The following is an 18,899-nucleotide window of genomic DNA, read 5'->3' on the forward strand; positions in this document are numbered from 1 at the left end:
CTCGGGGAAAGGCTACAGGAGTCAAGGTACCTGCCACGGTGCCAGGAGTCGGAACGGTGCCGATAGCGGGTCGGCGAACGGGATACCGACCGGTGCAGCGAGTGCGACCAGTACCGAGGAAAACAGCACCGGGACTGCCAGTGGTGTCCGGCGTGCCGACAGGACTTGGAGTGTCTGCGGGACCGTGATCATGAACGGTGCCGCTCTGCTGTGCTGACAGAGGACAGTCACCTGAAGAGACTGTATTACCCGCACCGGCGGTGCCGGGGTCAGGCAGCATTGACTCTGTCATGGCACCGAGAGCCCTCGCCGTTGGTAACGTCTCCGGCGTGAAGGGAACAGCAGGCTCAACCACAGTGCATACTGGGGAGCTGTCAGGCACCGGATTCGACGGCCCTCGTGGGACCGGGATCAACGGTACCGAGGTCATCAGAGCTTCGGTAGGTGTCGGTGCCGGGCGATCCAAGTTAGATAAGCTGTCTGGCTGTGGTGCCGTCAGCACGGAAGCAGCGGGAGCAATACGCTCAACCACGGCGCGTGCCGGGGAGCCGTCGGGCACCGGATTCGATAGCCCTTGTGGGACTGGAATCGACGGTGCCGACGTTGTCGGTGCCTCAGAGGCGTCGGTGCCGGGCAATCCGACTTAGACTAGCCCTCTGGCTGCGGTGCCGTTGGCACGGAAGCAGCCAGAGCAGTAGCTCAACCACGGCGCGTGCCGGGGAGCCGTCAGGCACCGGATTCTACGGCCCTTGTGGGACCGGGATCGACGGTGCCGACGTCGTCAGTGCCGTAGCAGGTGTCGGTGCCGGGCGATCCGACTTAGACGAGCTCTCTGGCTGCGGTGCTGTTGGCACGGAAGCAGCCGGAGCATTAGCTCAACCACGGCGCGTGCCGGGGAGCCGTCAGGCACCGGATTCTACGGCCCTTGTGGGACTGGGATCGACGGTGCCGACGTCATCGGTGCCGCAGCAGGTGTCGGTGCCAGGCGATCCGACTTAGACGAGCCCTCTGGCTGCGGTGCCGCTGGCACGGAAGCAGCAGGAGCAGTAGCTCAACCACGGCGCGTGCCGGGGAGCCGTCAGGCACCGGATTCTACGGCCTTTGTGGGACCGGGATCGACGGTGTCGACGTCATCGGTGCCGTAGCAGGTGTCGGCGCCAGGCGATCCGACTTAGACGAGCTCTCTGGCTGCGGTGCCGCTGGCACGGAAGCAGCAGGAGCAGTAGCTCAACCACGGTGCGTGCCGGGGAGCCGTCAGGCACCGGATTCTACGGCCCTCGTGGGACCGGGATCGACGGTGCCGACGTCGTCGGTGCCGGGCGAACCATCTTAGACGAGCTCTCTAGCTGCGGTGCAGTTGGCACAGAAGCAGCAGGAGCAGTAAGCTCTACCACGGCGCGAGCCGGGGAGCTGCCAGGCACCGGATTCAGTGGCCCTGGGGAACTGGAATCGACGGTGCCGATGTCATCGGTGCCTCTGCAGGTGTCGGTGCCGGGTAATGCAACTTAGGCGAGTTCTCTGGCTGCGATGCAGGTGGCACGGAAGCAGCGGGAGCAGGGGGCTCAACCACGGCGCGTGCCGGGGAGCCGCCAGGCACCAGCAGGAATCGTAGGCTTTCTCGGCCTCGGAAGAAGGGAGCGGTGCCGAGTCGACATCGGTGCCGGCGACGGCCGGTGGCGAAAGGCCTTGGTAGTACCGGCGGGGTCCGGTGCCGAGGAGGCGCTTCTGCCCGCCGCTTGAACATCGCTCGGCGCCCAAGGTGGAGGGGTAAGTGAAAGTCCCGCACCTTTTTGTTCTCGGCTTAAAAGCCTTGCAAATGGGGCACTTAGCTGTCAAGTGTGATTCCCTGAGGCACTTCAAACAGGAGTCATGTAGATCTCCCTTCGGCCGCGGCTTCTGGCAGGCCGGGCCCATTTTAAAACCCAGTGAGCCATGCATGGGCTCCGGCACTGGGCTCATGGAAGGGGCTACTTCCTGAACCCCGCTAACTAAACTAACCATGTTAGCAAAGAAAACACGTATAACTATACAAATATATATATAAAAGGGTTATAACTGCATAACTATATACGAGAAATACGAGTAGCTAGGGAAGTGGAGGTCAGCTAAGCCGCGCTCCACTGTTCCAATGACCGACACGGGCGGTAAGAAGGAACTGAGGAGCGGGTGGGCCGGCAGGAGTATATATCAAGCGCCATGGTGGCGCCACTCTAGGGGGCGACCTGCCGGCCCACTGAGTTGCTAGGGTAAAAGTTTTCCGACGAATGTGCACGCGCGGCGCGTACACCTAACTGGAATGGATATGAGCAATCACTCGAAGAAGAACTGGTCAGTTTTCATAATGGAGAGAGGTACATAACAAGGTTCCCCAAGGATCTGTACAGGGACCTGTGCTGTTCAACATATTCATTAATGATCTAGAAAAAGGCGTGAACTGTGAGGTGGCAGAATTTGCAGATGATACAAAATTACTCAAGATAGCTAAGTCGAAAGCTGACTGTGAAGAGTTACCAAGGGATCTCACAAAACTGGGTGACAGGACAACAAAATGGCAGATGAAAGACAATGTCAATAAGTGTAAAGTTATTGTCACAGAGTCCAGTCACTGCTAGGGCACATTCTCCTGGCTGCTCTGGGGATTAGCTCTTTCCAGGTCTGATGCCCCCTTCTGTCACTCATTCACATGCCCTGCCACCTCTCTCTCTCTTCATGGGTTGACCCTCTGGGTTGACTCTCTGGCCAGGTCACTACGAGTTTTTTTTCCTTCCAGGGTATCAAAGACTTTCTCTATGAACTGTGTCACTGTCCAGACAGTGACACTTTCCCAGTGGCTGGTGGGGAACCTGGGCCTACCCTCTATTCTGAGTTCCAGCTCAGGGACCCTAATTAGCAGCTAAACATCTGCACCATCTTAAACCTTGCTGCCATTTCCCTGAGTCTTTTCCTCCACCCTTTCCCTGCAGATTTCCTTCCTTCCTGCTCTGATGTCCAAAAGAGATTACAAGCTACCTCACTGCAGTCTCTTTCTGCTGCTAGCTTCCTGGCTCCCCCACAATTCCTTTGCAGCTTGGCTCCATCATCATTTAGGGGATAGGCTGATGTAATGGATACTGAACTGCTATTGCCATAGATAAATGCAACAGAGAATGTGGTTCCATTGGTTTGATTGGCGGTCTCACAAGGTAATTGAGTATCAGATTAGCCATAGTCACCACTGCACAGAACCCAGTCACAGTGGGGTGAGATACTAGTTAAGCAATCATAGGATAAGAAGATAATTCCACTCAGCTATGGCCTATCCGGTTAAATGGCCCCTTCTCAGCCTCATTAACTCCATCTAGGCTAGTGTGGGGTGAACACCTTATCACAGTAACGCACATTGAAAAACATAATCCCAAGTATATATATAAAATGATGGGATCTAAATTAGCTATGATCACTCAAGACAGAGATCTTTGAGTCATTGAGGATAATTCACTGAAAACATCAGCTCAATGTGCAAGGGCAGTCAAAAATACTAACAGAATGTTAGGAACTGTTAGGAAAGGGATAGATAATAAGACAGAAAATTTCATAATGCTGCTATATAAATCCATGGTACACCCACACCTTGAATATTGTGTTTAGTTCTGGTCACCTCATCAGACAAAAAAAGTTACTTTAAAACTTCAAAAAAGTGAAGAGAAGGGCAACAAAAAATATTAGGGGTATGGAACAGGGGCATTAAAAAGATGGGGACTGTTCATCTTAGAAAAGAAACAGCTAAGACAGAATATGTTAGAAGTCTATAAAATTGTGAATAGTGAGGAGAAAGTGAGTAAGGAAGTGTTATTTACCATTTCACATAAACACAAAATTAGAGTGACAGGTTTCAGAGTGGTAGCCATGTTAGTATGTATCAGCAAAAAGAACAAGGAGTATTTGTGGCACTTTAGAGACTAACAAATTTATTTGGACATAAGCTTTCGTGGGCTAAAACCCACTTCATCAGATGCATGCAGTGGAAAATACAGTAGGAAGATTATATAGATAGATATATCAGTATATCTATCTATATCGATATAGATATATCTATCTGTCTATATAGATAGATATAGATATATATAGAGATATTGTGACAGACCCAGGCCAGTGTGGTACAGGAGTCTGGTAGAGGGCAAATATACTAGTCACTGGCTGAGTAGTTTTCTGTTCCCTGAGTGACTAGAGCAGGGGCTGCACTGGAGTAATCAGGAACCTGCTAGAACCAATTAAGGCAGACAGGCTGATTAGAACACCTGCAGCCAATCAAGGTAGGCTAATCAGGGCACCTGGGTTTAAAAAGGAGCTCACTCCAGTCAGGGAGGGAGGAGTTAAAGAAGAGGAAGTGCGTGTGAGGAGCTGGGAGCAAGAGGCACAAGGAGCTGAGAGTGAGAGGCTGTGCTGCTGGAGGACTACGGAGTACAAGTATTATCAGACACTAGGAGAAAGGTCCTGTGCTGAGGATAAAGAAGGTGTTTGGAGGAGGCCATGGGGAAGTAGCCCAGGGAGTTGTAGCTGTCATGCAGCTGTTGCAAGAGGCACTATAGACAGCTGCGATCCACAGGGTGGGCCCGGGTTCCCCTTAAATCTCTCAACTCCTGATCAGACACAGGAGAAGTTGATCCAGACTGTGGGGAAGATCACTGAGGTGCGCAAATCTGTCAATAAGCGCAGGACCCACCAAGGTAGAGGAGGAACTTTGTCACTATATATATATATATATACACACACACACACAGAGAATGTTCTCTTTATATTATATACATCTTCCTACTGTATTTTCCACTGCATGCATCTGACTAAGTATAGCCAAATATTTTAAAATGGCAAATATTAGAACTCCCTAAATGAGACATCCTACACATGTGCCTCTAATAAATTAAGGCTAAAAAGCTCTACGCTAAGACTTACCAAGATGTTAAGCGTCAGTAGAAGCCAGCAGGACTAGTCTTCTTGGCTCTAATGTGTTCACTTCCACGGAAGACTTGAGAGTTTATATTCTCAACATCTCAACCTTTGTATGTTTTAAAGCGGTAGAAGTATCAGTGTGGTATAGTATCCAGATAAAATGCTTAGGGTGCAGCAGGGAGAGCAGCAAGCTGCCTCCAGCTTGGATTTTGGTCTGATTTAAGAGCATTCCAAACAAAGAAGTGAAGTGAGAGTGGATGTTTGGAAGTAGATAATAATTTCACTGTCTGCCTTTAACAGATATGTTAAATTCAACCCGCAAAATGATCACTGCTCACATTTTACCAGTGACAGTATCAGAACAAACCCAGCCGACCTTTTTCCACACAGGACAGTATTACATTCAAATTGCATTGTCATAGTCTGTCATGAAGAGAAACCTGAAGCATGTGGGGTTGCTAGGTTTTCTCACACACTGTCTTACAGCAGTCCAAGAGCAGCTGTAAGAGCTCTGGAGTCTCTCATTTTGCAAAGCCTCTGAAGCATAGAGGAACAAAACAAAAATTAGTTGAAGCACCAACAAGCTTTATTGCTTTACTTAGTATATTTCTCTCTTTATTTTTCTAATATATAATATATATAATTTTAAAAAGATAATTTATTTTTATTCTTATATTGGAAGTAGAGTTGGCTGAAGATTTTTTCATGAAAACACTTTAATCAAAAACTGAGGTTTTAATGACTTTTTTACAGAAAAATTTCATTTTCACAAACATTTTTCATTTGTTGATAAAATTTTGCAACAAAATCTCTACAAAAAAAATTCTTTTTTGTTTCAAATTGGGGGGGAGAAATCCATTTTCTTTCAGTTAAAAAAAATTCCTCATCCCTTTTTAAAACAAAAAGACAGGATCTTTTCCCAACCACAACACAATAGAAACATTTTTTAAAAATTGTTTAGAATTTTTTCTTTGAAAAACAAATTGCATTTTTCACTGACATCTATACAACTGCTGATGTGTGCAATACCCTCTTGAGGGTTGTACTGATAGCAGCAATACCCAAAGTAACAATTTCCAGAAAGAACCGTTTTTTATATACTGTCCCAATTATATTGAACAAAACTGATGAACTCTAGCCATAAATATCAAAAGGGTTTAACCATTCAGTTCAGAGGCTGGGAATGTGGAATAACATACAGCAGAGTATTTTGACTGTATACAGGTTTGCACTGATCTTAAAACTAAATTGTCATTTTGCCTCCACTGAGCAACGAATTATATTAAAATCTTTAACGCACACATGTTGCTGTCCCTTTAGTCAAATACTCTTTCACAGTATTATTAGTTACTCACTTCGAAATTTTATATTAAAGAGGGAGAGTGGATTAAATGGTCTTGATCAATCAGCAGTTTAACAAAAATGTCACATGGCTGAAGTGTGAGACATTTCTATAATTTTCTATACATTTGAATCCACAAAGAAATCAAGCATAGAACAATCAAGTAATCCAGCATCTTTTCAATACTGCATTTACCTTGCAAATGATTTGGAAGAAGAGCCATAGACCCATTTGATGATTTAATGATGAGCAATCAAACTGTCATTCACAGCAGCACGATGGCATATGAAATTCAATGTAGTCAAGTGCAAGGTTATGCACAATGGAAGGAACAATTTGAACTAAGCATATGCAGTGCTGGATTCTAAAAATTAACTGAAACCACTCAGAAAAAACCTAGGAGTCATTGTGGACATCTGAATGAAAATACTTGCTGAATGTGCAAAAGATCTGTGAAAAAGCAAACAAGATGTTAGGCTGTATTAAGAGATGGATAGAAAATGATACTGAAAACACTATTGTGTGTGTGCGCGCGCGCGCGCACGCGTTGTACCCCCTCTCCTGGTGTATGAGGTCAGATCTTTGGATGGCATTATCTGGGTAGGGTCATTTACTTCATTTACACCAGTTGATGAAGCCCACTAAATTCATTTGTAGTTATCCCATCTTGCAAAATACACAGCAGAAACAGAAAAAGTCTAGAGAATGAAGATGAAGATGTTTAGAGGTAAGGACAGATTTTATGAAGAGGAATTAGAATGATTAGGATTCTTTGATTTACAACAGAAACAAAAATAAGAGGTGACAGGAAAGATTTATATCAATTATAAAATGAAAGTGAGAGAAAGTGCTCCTATTTTCACTCTCGTAATAGAAAAGAGCTATCCAGTAAAATTAAAAGGCAAAAGATGTGAAGCTAATTAAAAGGGAAAGAAACCATCCCCAATGCAGGCAAGATTTGCAAGAGGAATGTATGGGTGAGTGCTGTAGCTAGTTGAATCTTTAGTTTGAGAGTCACAGCCCTGTGTGGCAGGACTCCAGTGTGGTGCATACATGCACACTATACCCTAAAACACTTAAGTCATACATGCTGAGAATGTGTCAAGATATCCATCAGATCTGGAAATATTGTGAAACATATTAAAAGCTCTTAAGAGGTTTGATTTATGTTTGAAAAATACCTTCTCCTGCACTATGTCCTTGCACTAGATTTTATTTCTAAATGAGAGGAAAAAAAGATAGAATTAAAGAAGTCATACAGTAAAGTAAGTGTTTCTCACCTTGCTTATTGTTTCCTGACTGTATGATGTAACAACACTAGTATGGCTAAATGATAAGTCCTCTTCAGTCAGTCAGGGAGTAGCCAATCTAGAAACAGGTTTTGCGCCGAGTTCCTCCTCCTCACAGCACACAGGGGAGACTTCACCAGTTGAGAACTTTCAGAGTTGGAAAAAGTTAGATGTACTCTACACTAGCTGGTCAATTTGGTCACTGGGCTAGGCCTGATTGTCCACTGGGTGTGTTGGAAGAGTATCCAAAATGCCTCTGTTGACAGGGAGGTAAGACAAATTAGATCTTCTGTGATGTGGCTGCCACTAGCATCTATCTAAGGTATTTATATGGCACTGTAGCATCTTGGTCTTTCATGTATTTTTATTCTCAACACCCACAAGGAAGGGCAGGGCTATTATCCCCTCTTTACAGATAGAAAACTGAGGCACAGAAAGGACTAAGTGACTTGCCCAAGCTCACAAATGAAATCTATGGCAGAGCAGAGAATTGAACACTGGTCTCTCAAGGGCTAGGCTTGTGCCCTAATCATGGGATTATCCTGCCTCTCTAATCACCCTGCTCATAATTTTCTGCCTCTCTTACAATTAGCATGAACAAATTGCTCTGACTAGCAGTTACCACATCCAAGAAGTGAAATAGTAATTATGCCAAAACTAAGATGAGTGAAGCTGAAGAACTGGAAGAGGAGAATAGCTTAGGGCAGAAGTGGTCAAATTACAGCCCGTGGGCCACATCTGGCCCATGGGACCGTCCTGCCCACCCCTGGCCCCTCTCCCGCAGCCTCAGCTCACTATGCCGCTGGCGCAATGCTCTGGATGGCAGGGCTGCGAGCTCTTGCCGAGTAGTGCAGCTGCAGAACCATGGCCTGACCTGGTGCTCTGTGCTGCATGGTGGTGCGGCTGGTGCAGCTGCCTGTCCTGGTGCTCTGGGTGGCATGGCTGTAGCGCTGTCTGCCACCGGTGCTCCAGGCAGCACCGTAAGGGGGCAGGGGAGTTTGCGGTGATGGTCAGGGGCGGGGATGTGGATGTGGTCAGGGTGGTCAGAGTGCGGGGAACAGGGGGGTTGAATGGGGACAGGGGTCTCGGGAGGGCAGTCAGGAATGAGAGGAGGGGTTGGATGGGGCGGCGGGGGACAGTCAGGGGCAACGGGTGGTCAGGGGACAGGGAGGGGTGGATGGGGCAGGGGTCCTGGGGGAGCCATCAGGTAGTGAGAAGGAGGGGGGTGGGGCCAGGCTATGCCTGGCTGTTTGGGGAGTTTCCCTGAGCTAATGCGATGGCTGCCTTTCATCCAGGACAGACAAGAACATGGAACAATGATGATGGTTTCATTTATGTTCAAACAGAGACTAATTGCTCTTCAGGAGAGCATGAAACTTAACAGGAGGTCTAAGGACAGAGATTGATTTAAAGAAAACTAGTTATGAGGCAGTGGAACTCCAGTGGCAACCCCTCCACCAGAAAGGAACTAATGGAGGCCTTTCTCAGTCTCATCCTGGAATAATTTAAGAATGAGAGAATAATGTATTTCCTGTCTGAGTTCCTGTAGGATCTGTGCCAAGACTAAAAGATAGATCACAGTGTAAAGAGAAAAACCATCTCCTTTCTTTTGAGAATGGGACAAACCTCAAGGACCTGGGCAAAGATTCCCACACAGTTCCATGAGGAGGAAAAAAGTCCTTTGTTTCTGATAGGTGGAAACTAAAATGTTGAAACAGCTGTAGGTATGTAAATTAGACCTGCTTTAACCAGTCAGGAGCTAGGAGAATCAAAACACAGATTCCCTTTTCTCTTCCTTCACAGCCTGCCATATCAGGGTAAATTGCATTTTCAGTGTATTATATTTTTCAATTAAAGATAGCAACAATAATTTAGAAAGTCACATTTTATGTTCAAGATCCCGGATTTTTAATATCTTCTCTCTAATGCTTACTGAAAGGTGTAAATCCTCTTGGACATCACATCTGATGTTTATTATGCCAATACAACAGAAGACAAAATAGTAACAAGGGAGAAAGAATTAGGGCAGTTATGTATATGAAAGTAGTAGTCACATTTGAAAGGCTGTAAGATTACAGTATGTAGCTTCAAAAATTAATCTGGCTGGTAAGTCTGAATGTTGCACTCTTCAGAGCTTAGTTACTGTTCTGATGGGCTAGCAATGATCTGAATGACAAGATGTTCCTTTCTCTGCTAGAATTTGAGAGGACACCTTCTGAAATATTGCCTACCTCTCATGTCTCAGGCTGAGAACAAGACACCAAAGCAGTTCCCTCATCAACTTATTTCTTCATCTGGTGAAGCTTTCCTCGAATTCTTCCACTGAGAAGGGAGGGGGAGGGGGATTTGATTCCCCACAATGTTGGCCAAGTATTCTACTCCTTAAGCCCAAGAAGCTTAGATGATCCACAGGCCATCCACATGAAGGCCTTTGTCTCTGCATTGCTATTGGCCTCCACAGCTACCCCCAAGGAAGGGGCTGGGAGTTTGCCAAACTGTGGAGGGATAAATAGGCAAGTCAACAGTAATTTACCAAATTACTCTCAGATTCAGGAGGATACACCACCTCTGCGGACATCCTCCAAATCCTAACCTGATCCTAACTGTGGATCAGCCAGAAGGATTTTCAAGGATTCAGGGAACAGGATATGGAGAATGCCACTTCTGTGGTATTTCCTCTTACATACATCCCCAGGTCAGCATCTGTTGAATCTCAGGCCCCTGACCTACAGATGAGCATATTAGCAATAAGACCCCACATTTGGAAGTCAAACTAGTGTCTCCTGCAGCACTGAACTTACCAGTAATTAACAAATTTTCTCTTGTTCAGCCACCGCTAATAGTTGGTTATAGATGGAGTACTACAAAGGTCTACAGAGGAGTACTACAAATACACACACATACAAACATATAGAGGGATTACATGGTTGAGTACCAGATATACTCCCTGTGTAACTTGTCTTTGCCAGAAGCTGGGAATGGGTGATTGGGAAAAGATTACTCGATGATTTTCTGTTCATTTCCTCTGAAGCATCTGGCATTGGTGACTGTTATAAGACAGGACATTGGGCTAGATGGACCATTGGTCTGACCCAGTGTGGCTGTTGTTATGTTCACTTAAGAATGGCATTCCTGGACCCTTTTTAAAAGACATCAAGTTATAAAACAAGTCATAGATGTAAAAACTTTTTTTGAACTACATTTCAGCTTTAATGGATTCACGATTTTATACAGTACTTCTGAAGGTTTAACACAAAAGAAAAACTATAGAGGCAGTGGGAGTATAATAAAGGAGCTACAATTTATTATATACAATCAACTGAAAATAATACAATAGAAATATGACATGATTAAGAATTATGTAAACATGTTTCTACATGACCGTTTATCTTGCTGTTTTTGACCGCAGTCGTCGCTTGATGATTAGATGATCACTTTCCTTTTCCTTTTCATCCATAACAATCTAAAAAGACATTTTGAAAGTTATTTTTGCTTTTCCTCAGATAAATGTTTAATATGGAATCGTATGTCAATGTCACTTGATAGATAATTCTAGATATCTATATACAGATGGCTGCATTCATGCAGTTAGCTGCATAAAACACCCACCAATTTTCTAGTGTCCCCCTGCGCTGTATTCATAATAAATTGCATAATATTGCTACTGAATTTTTTTTTTTAAAGGATCCATAGTAGTCTTAGGTCAATGTACAGAGCTCCACATACATTTAATGAAAAAACCAAAAATCCTTGCAAAGACTAGGAGGTGTCAGACTATGTTTGCATAGAAATTTATGTAAGAATACGTTATAAACCATAGAAACCATTCTGATTGGAAATAATTTCCATTCCTAAACTTCTAGTACTAACTCACCAAAATAAGAAAAAAAGTGAGATGAGGTGAGTGAAGTATTACCAACCACCCTGTCTCTCTAATATCTTGGGACTGACTTGGCTACATTACCACTGCATAAATATGTAAAACAAAACAAGAACAAAAGTTTAATCTTCCCTTGACCTTCCCTGGCTTGTCAAGCATCTTGGATCCTATGCAGTCTTGTTTCTGCGCCCCCTCGTCCCTCTAGACTGCTCTCACTAAAGTTAAATTTGCATAGGAATTTGTAGGATTGAGGCATAAGAATGAGATCCTCACTCCCTCTTCTGGCCCCTTCACAATGCGGTAAAGGACCAGAGCAGAACAGAGGGTTCTTAAAAGCCCTGCTTCCAGCTGGTGGAGCATCCCTCCAGTGCAAGAACTGCAGAGAGCCATACGGCTGTCCTCCAAAGACCCTCTTGCAAGCCTTGGCATATGGGACATGTCAGGGACTGCGCTAGGAGGGATGTATCAGTGTGGTGTCCCAGCATGCAAATCTGTGGAGCTTCTAGGTAATCAGAGGGCAGTCCAGGAGACTTCCATAGCTTAGACAGGCCTGTAGTCTTAGCAATGCAGCACAGAATCGCATCCTCAGAGTTTAAACCAAGTATTTTCCTTATTCATTAATTAGTTGTATACGTATCCATTTCCATTTATCATTTCCCTTTTACATTTAAATTGATGCAGTCAACTGAAAACAAAAATCACTTCTTGTTAACTACAATAGCTGAAAACATTTGTTGCCCCACACTAAAGCGATTATGACTAGAGAAAGGAATGGGTCAGTTTGTGCATTTGGCAGCACTTTCACTATATACCCTGTAGAGCAACTCAGCTTCTCCCATTCATACAGGTCTTACAAACAGCTGCAAAGAGAGGAGAGACAAGTGGAGAAAAAAGAAGAAGCAGCTGTAAAACCACAAAGATTGGCAAAGTGGAGTCAGGGGAACTGAAGTACATGTCACTATTTTTAACTTATTTTTGTAAACTGACTATATCTCAGGTTTACTTAACTTATCTCACTGCAGTGTGTGTGGAAAGTATGTCACTTACCACATCACCAGGAATGTCTAAAGGAAAGGAAATGTCAGTTGAGTACAGCTTTCGCTTAGTTCGTTTCGGCTTGAATTCCTTTGCTTTGTGAGTTTCCACTTCTGTCGATTTGGGGGAGCTTATTGTTGCAATCAGTTTCTTTGCTACAAGACATTTTATTTTAATATTTTATTATTTATAAAAATTAAAAGGAAACAAGGGAATATTTAAAAAGCTACAATAAATTCCTCTAAACACAGCTGAAAACGTTTTTGAAGAGGAAAGGGTTCAGATAAAACCTTGCTTTATTATACAGACACATTTGACTTTTAAAAGAGATTTAGAAAATATGGATCACAGCAAACCTGTGTCCCCCAAATAAATTAAGCCAAATTAAGAAATTAAGTAATTTTTTCACTTCCTAGGAAGGGACACATTTGGAGTTTGATTCCACTGTCAAGTGTACAGCAATCCCACTGACTTCCTTGAAATTACTCTTACCTATCCAGGTGAAATAAATTTCAGAATCATGTCCTATTATAAACTTAATTCAAAATAGTTAGCATTATTGTTTTGACAAATTAATGCACATGCATAATTCTTTTTTTCCCCAATGTAGACTATCAATTTTTAAAGTACTTAAAAAAATTCCCTCAGAAGACTCAGACAATAATGTAATGACATTAGACAGAGTACAAAAAGTTAAAAGTTTAACTGTTCAAATAGAAATTGTCAAGATCACACAAAATATAAACGAAGTAAATATCCTTAAAATCAAACTCTAAAAAGTTCTCAAGCTGCATTTTTCTTATTGTGTCTATCTGTAAATTTTGATTATCAGTAAAAGAAATATTTTGCCTGTTTGCGTGTGTACAGTGAAATCAATGTTTACTGACATTTTTCAATAAAAATCTAATCCTTCCAAGCCTAGTTATAATCTTGTCCTCCCACCCCAATGTTTACCTGTTACATTTTTACTGAATCTTAGATTGAGAGCTCCTTGGGGCAGAGACTGCCCTTTTCGTTTGCACAGTGCCTAATAAAATAGGTGCTGATCACAACCACTAAAGAATGGCAAATACTTTATTCATCTTACAATGTTTTACTGGACAGTAATTTTGTTTTTAAATTAGAAAAGCTAAGATAAAACAATAGCTGTGCTTTTCATTTACATCCAGCACAGCCAAACTTAGGATAGGCTGATAAAGTATGCTCAAGAGAACAGAAAATTTCCTACCAAAAGTTTCCTTTCTGCAAGCAGTGTCTCCCACAATTCTGGATGTCTGGGCTGCTCTTCTTTCTCTGCAGTTTACAGAGGAAGATCAGCATTCTGGCACTGCATGGTCTGGCCATGCCTTCTCTGCTCCTGTTTTGCTGCCAGATGAGTTATTCCCAAACTATAAAATTTGCATAACATTAACAAATATTCCAGAGATAAAACAACTATGTACATTAGACCAAAGAAGACGGTCATATGGTAACCCTTCCAATATCTCACCCTTGACTCATTAGCCGTCCAGGGTTGGGAGTATTGTGGGAGATGGTGCTAGCAGAATGGAAAATCATCAAGAAGAAGTTTGTTATTTTTCTCCCCAGCATCTCCCATGCTTCTGGATGTTTGGGGAGTAGCAAGCAGTGAAGAGATATAGGGAGGGTTATGAAACAAAAGTTGGTAGGAAAGAAATACTCCCCCTTTTGTCAGTTTATTCAAGAGTCTGTATTATTTCTGCGCCACCACCTGCAGTGCCTTCCTGACAAAGGAGGCCTCTGTAGAAGACAGAAGGTCTACCATGTAGTTCTTAATGCTGGAGAAGAAGTGGCAGCTTTCAAATTTCTGAAATGACACACTTGCTCATTCTGCTCTTGAGGTCGTTGAGGATCTTATGGAGTGTGCCTTGATCCTTGCTAGGACAGAAGCCTCTGGTGATTCGTAGGCTTCCACAATAGGACTTAGAATCCGAGTCCCTGGCATTTTGGATAGAAAGACACAAATAGGGAACCTGATTTTCTCATGGATTCTGTATACTTTAGATAGACTTTTGACATACTTCTGACATCTAAGGTGTGCCATGCCTTTTTCAGTTGGATATTGTGATTTTGGACACCACAACGGAAGCACAACTTCTTGAGAAGTGTGGATGGAGGAATTTACCTTTAGGAAGAAAGGATTCTGGTGTCCAAAGCACCACTTGTACTCACAGAACATGTGTATGATTCTTGTATAGATACGGCTGCTATCTTCAATACTTGCCTGGCAGACAGGACAGCTACTAAGAAACCAGCCTTAATGGATAAATTAAAGGCCTACACTGAAGTAAGAAACTTGAAGGGATGGCTTGTCAGGGCCCTCAAAGCTAGCAGAAGATCCAATTGCAGATCTGGCTACTTTGCTTGAAGGAATCTAGTTTGGAATCTGTGGACTGTTTGCCAGGGAGCCAGAGGATCCTGAAAATAACACATTACTAAGAGGAGATATTTGATGTGCAGTGGTACTGGGCTGAAGGTCTCTGTCTAGTCCTTCTTGGAGAATGTCAGAATGGTTGGAATTCCTGGATTTCTGGGATTTGCACTGTGCTCTTGGCACCAGTTGTTGAATCTGAGCCAGAGAGAAGAGTATGCTTTTCATGTGGATACTCTCCTAGACTAAAGCAATATCTTAATGACACTGAAGGACAGACTGAGACCTTCTAGCAGTTCCCTCTCAATAGCCAGGCTATTAGTTGAAATCATTTTGAGGCTGGGTAAAGAAGAGGACCTTATGAGAGGACATCTGATCTCCACAAAAGGTGGAGTTTCAGCTCCATCAGGTGTGAGAACCAAGATCTTTGACCAATGAGGAGTTATCAGTATTACCGTTGCCTGTTCTTGTTTTAATATTTGGACTTCCTTTCCCAGTAGTGGAAACAAGTGAAAATGTGTAAAGTATGCCTTGTGGTCAACTGTGTGGAAAGGCATCTGTCCCCGGATCTGGGATCTGCCTCCCTTGTGAAGTATTTTGGCCTCTTTGCATTTCACAGTTTGCGAACAGGTTGGGAAGGCCGAACATCTGAACGATTAAATTGAAAACCTCCTGATTCAGGCACCACTTGGAGTTGTAATCCTGGGCTGGCAGAGCCAGTCTGCCTTTTGGTTCAGGTTTCTTTGATGTGGATCACTTTGGAGGGAAAGGAGGAACTGTTCCACCCACCCCATTAATTTCCATTGTTGCTGCATGTAATCCTGGACTCCTTGTTCCTCCTTGGGTGTTTAAATAGGTGACCGTAGTCATACTGTCTGATTGAATCAGGTAATGGTTCTCCGCTAAGGTGGGCTGGAACCTTTGCAGAATTAGCTTAATTACTCTCAGCTCTAGGAAAAGACGGTTACTCACCTTTGTAACTGTTGTTCTTCGAGATGTGTTGCTCATATCCATTCCAGTTAGGTGTACGCGCCGCGCGTGCACATTCGTCGGAAAACTTTTACCCTAGCAACTCAGTGGGCCGGCAGGTCGCCCCCTAGAGTGGCGCCACCATGGCGCTTGATATATACTCCTGCCGGCCCACCCGCTCCTCAGTTCCTTCTTGCCGGCTACTCCGACAGTGGGGAAGGAGGGCGGGTGTGGAATGGATATGAGCAACACATCTCGAAGAACAACAGTTACAAAGGTGAGTAACCGTCTTTTCTTCTTCGAGTGATTGCTCATATCCATTCCAGTTAGGTGAATCCCAAGCCTTACAAAGGCGGTGGGGTCGGAGTGAAATGTGGCAGAATAAAACTGCTGAGCCAGAGGCTACAGCCTCTCTTGACTGCTGAACCAGGGCATACTGCGAAGCAAAGGTATGGACCGAGGACCAATGGAGCTTCGTGACAGATCTCGTGGGTAGAAACACGAGCCAGCAAGGCGGCAGATGAAGCCTGAGCCCTGGTAGAATGCACGGTGATGTGGCTTGGGGAAATATGAGCCAAATCATAACAAGTGGGGATGTCCGCCATCACCCCAGATGAGATCCTCTGAGAGGAAAACAAGCAAGCCCTCCCTTTGGCCCGCTACCGGGACAGAGCTGGGGCACCTTAGGAAATGGTTCTGTCAGCACAATATAATGCGAGCACTCCACAGATGTCCAAGGAGTGCAACGGTTGTGCCCATTGCGTTGAGCTGTGGGTAACATGAAAGGCCAAAACCACCTTAGGGAGGAAAGCCGGGTGCGGTCATAACTGCACCTTGTCTTTGTGAAACCTAATGCACGGCGGAACCCCCGTAAGAGCTCTGATCTCAGAGACCCGTCTGGCCAAGACTAGGTTGAGGTCCCAGGTCGGGGCTGGGCGGCGCACCCGAGGGTGCAAGCGCTCCAAGCCCTTGAGGGACCTCGAACCCATAGAGCGTGAGAACACTGAACGTCCATCTTAGCCTGCTGGAAGGTAGAGATGGCTGCTGAGTGTATCCTCAGCGATGATACTGCCAGGTCCTGCCGCTGAAGGCCAGAGGCAGGCCAAATAGAGGGGATCGAGACCTCAGCAGGAGCAAGATCGAGTGTATTGCAGCTGTAAAAGAAACGCTTCCACCTGGCCCAGTACGTTGACCAGGTGGAAGGCTGCCTGTCACCCCGACCCAGGTACGCAGCAGCCACCGTGAGGCGAAGAGGCTGCAGGTCCGAGTGACGAAGCCTGTCGTTGCCCTGAGTGATGAGGTCTGGGCTGACAGGCCGAGCAACGTGGTATGTCAGTGCTGCCTGGACCACTCTGGAGTGATCATGATGATGCGCGCTCTGCCCCTGCGGAGTTTGAGCAGGACCTAATGAACCAGTGGGAACAGTGGGAAGGCATAATGCAGTTGGCCTTTCCACGGCATCAGGAACGCGTCCAAGATCGATTCCGAGGAGAGACCTTGGAAGGAGCAGAACACCTGGCATTTTCTGCTCTCGCGGTGAGCGAACAGGTCTGTGTGAGGAAACATCTCCACTTCCGGAAAGCGAGACGCCTCACATGGGGCAGAGTGATCACTCGTAAGACAGGAAAGACCTGCTGAGTCAAAGAGTTAAGACGTTCCGAACGCCTGGGAGAAAGGACGTCGCCAGCTCCATCGAGTGGGCCATGCAAAAGACCCGGAAATGGATGGCCTCCTGACAAAAAAGGGGGGGGGAGGACTATGTCCCCCCTGAATACTTATGAAGCACCTGGCCGTTGCGTTGGCTGTAAACACCGAGATACAACGGCCTCGCAGCTGCCGCTGGAACCCCTTGCATGCCAGGCGGACTACTCTCATTTTTGGGGCATAGATGAGGAATGCCAGCTCCCTAGAAGACCAAAGGCCTTAAGCTCGGAGGTGACCATGAGCACTCGAGCAGAGAGATGATGCGTCCGCCGTCAGGGGCAGTGAGGGCTGGGGCGGATGAAACCGCATCCCTGTCCACACCAAGGAGGGAGTTATGTAGGTCTCCCTTCGGCCGCGGCTTCTGGCAGGCCGGGCCCATTTTAAAATCCGGTGAGCCATGCATGGGCTCCGGCACTGGGCTCATGGAAGGGGCTACTTCCTGAACCCCGCTAACTAAACTAATCATGTTAGCAAAGAAACACGTATAACTATACAAATATATATATAAAAAGGTTATAACTGCATAACTATATACGAGAAATACGAGTAGCTAGGGAAGTGGAGGTCAGCTAAGCCGCGCTCCACTGTTCCAACGACCGACACGGGCGGTAAGAAGGAACTGAGGAGCGGGTGGGCCGGCAGGAGTATATATCAAGCGCCATGGTGGCGCCACTCTAAGGGGCGACCTGCCGGCCCACTGAGTTGCTAGGGTAAAAGTTTTCCGACGAATGTGCACGCGCGGCGCGTACACCTAACTGGAATGGATATGAGCAATCACTCAAAGAAGAACTTTATGTTGTGAGCCTTTTCCTCCTCATTCTAGATGCCCCGGGCTGTTTGGGTCTCCAAACGAGCACCCCAGGCTTCCAGTTTGGCATTGGTTCCAAGGACTAAAGGGTCTGGAAGACAAATAGGCATGCTTTTGCAGTCACTGTTATAGGGCGACCAACATTATAAGGAGTCGAACATCTGTGTTAGAAACTGTACTTGATATTCTGGGGTGTGTTCCCACATCTTTAGAAGTTTTCAAGCATTCATACTACTGTGTGATTGTGCCCATGAAGTGATCCCTATGCACAACACCAGGACTCATAGCAGCTGGAGGAATAGTGCTATAGTAGGCCTCCTGCAGCCTGGGAATAAGAAAACAAATTCCTGGATGGAACCAGAGAACTTCTGTTGACATTGATGAAGCCATGCTCCTGGAAAATCCTCTGTGCTGCTGACTGATGAAGCTCAGATAGTGCAGTCATCGAGGGTACTGGTGAATTCCCTGAAACTTGAGTCTCGCTCCCCCCCCCTTTTTTTTTTTAAACCCTGGAGGAAGAACACTCCCACTTGGCCGTTACTCGGTACTGATAA

The 18,899-nt window shown here is 45.4% G+C and overlaps 1 protein-coding gene across 2 annotated transcripts in view; it reads right to left on the reverse strand.

Moving 5' to 3' along the window:
* Positions 1-10,843: 10,843 nt before the first annotated feature.
* Positions 10,844-18,899, reverse strand: part of KIF20B (kinesin family member 20B) — an 87,009-nt gene continuing 78,953 nt past the window's right edge. For both annotated transcript variants that reach the window (XM_030569885.1, XM_030569884.1), the window contains exons 33-34: positions 12,488-12,630; positions 10,844-11,023 (exon numbers count right to left, since the gene is read on the reverse strand). In XM_030569885.1, coding sequence (XP_030425745.1) covers positions 10,946-11,023; positions 12,488-12,630 — 221 coding nt within the window. In that variant the 3' untranslated portion in view covers positions 10,844-10,945. The remainder of the gene's footprint in view (positions 11,024-12,487; positions 12,631-18,899) is intronic.

This window comes from Gopherus evgoodei, chromosome 7 (assembly GCF_007399415.2).
Source record: "Gopherus evgoodei ecotype Sinaloan lineage chromosome 7, rGopEvg1_v1.p, whole genome shotgun sequence".
NCBI lineage: Eukaryota > Metazoa > Chordata > Testudines > Testudinidae > Gopherus > Gopherus evgoodei.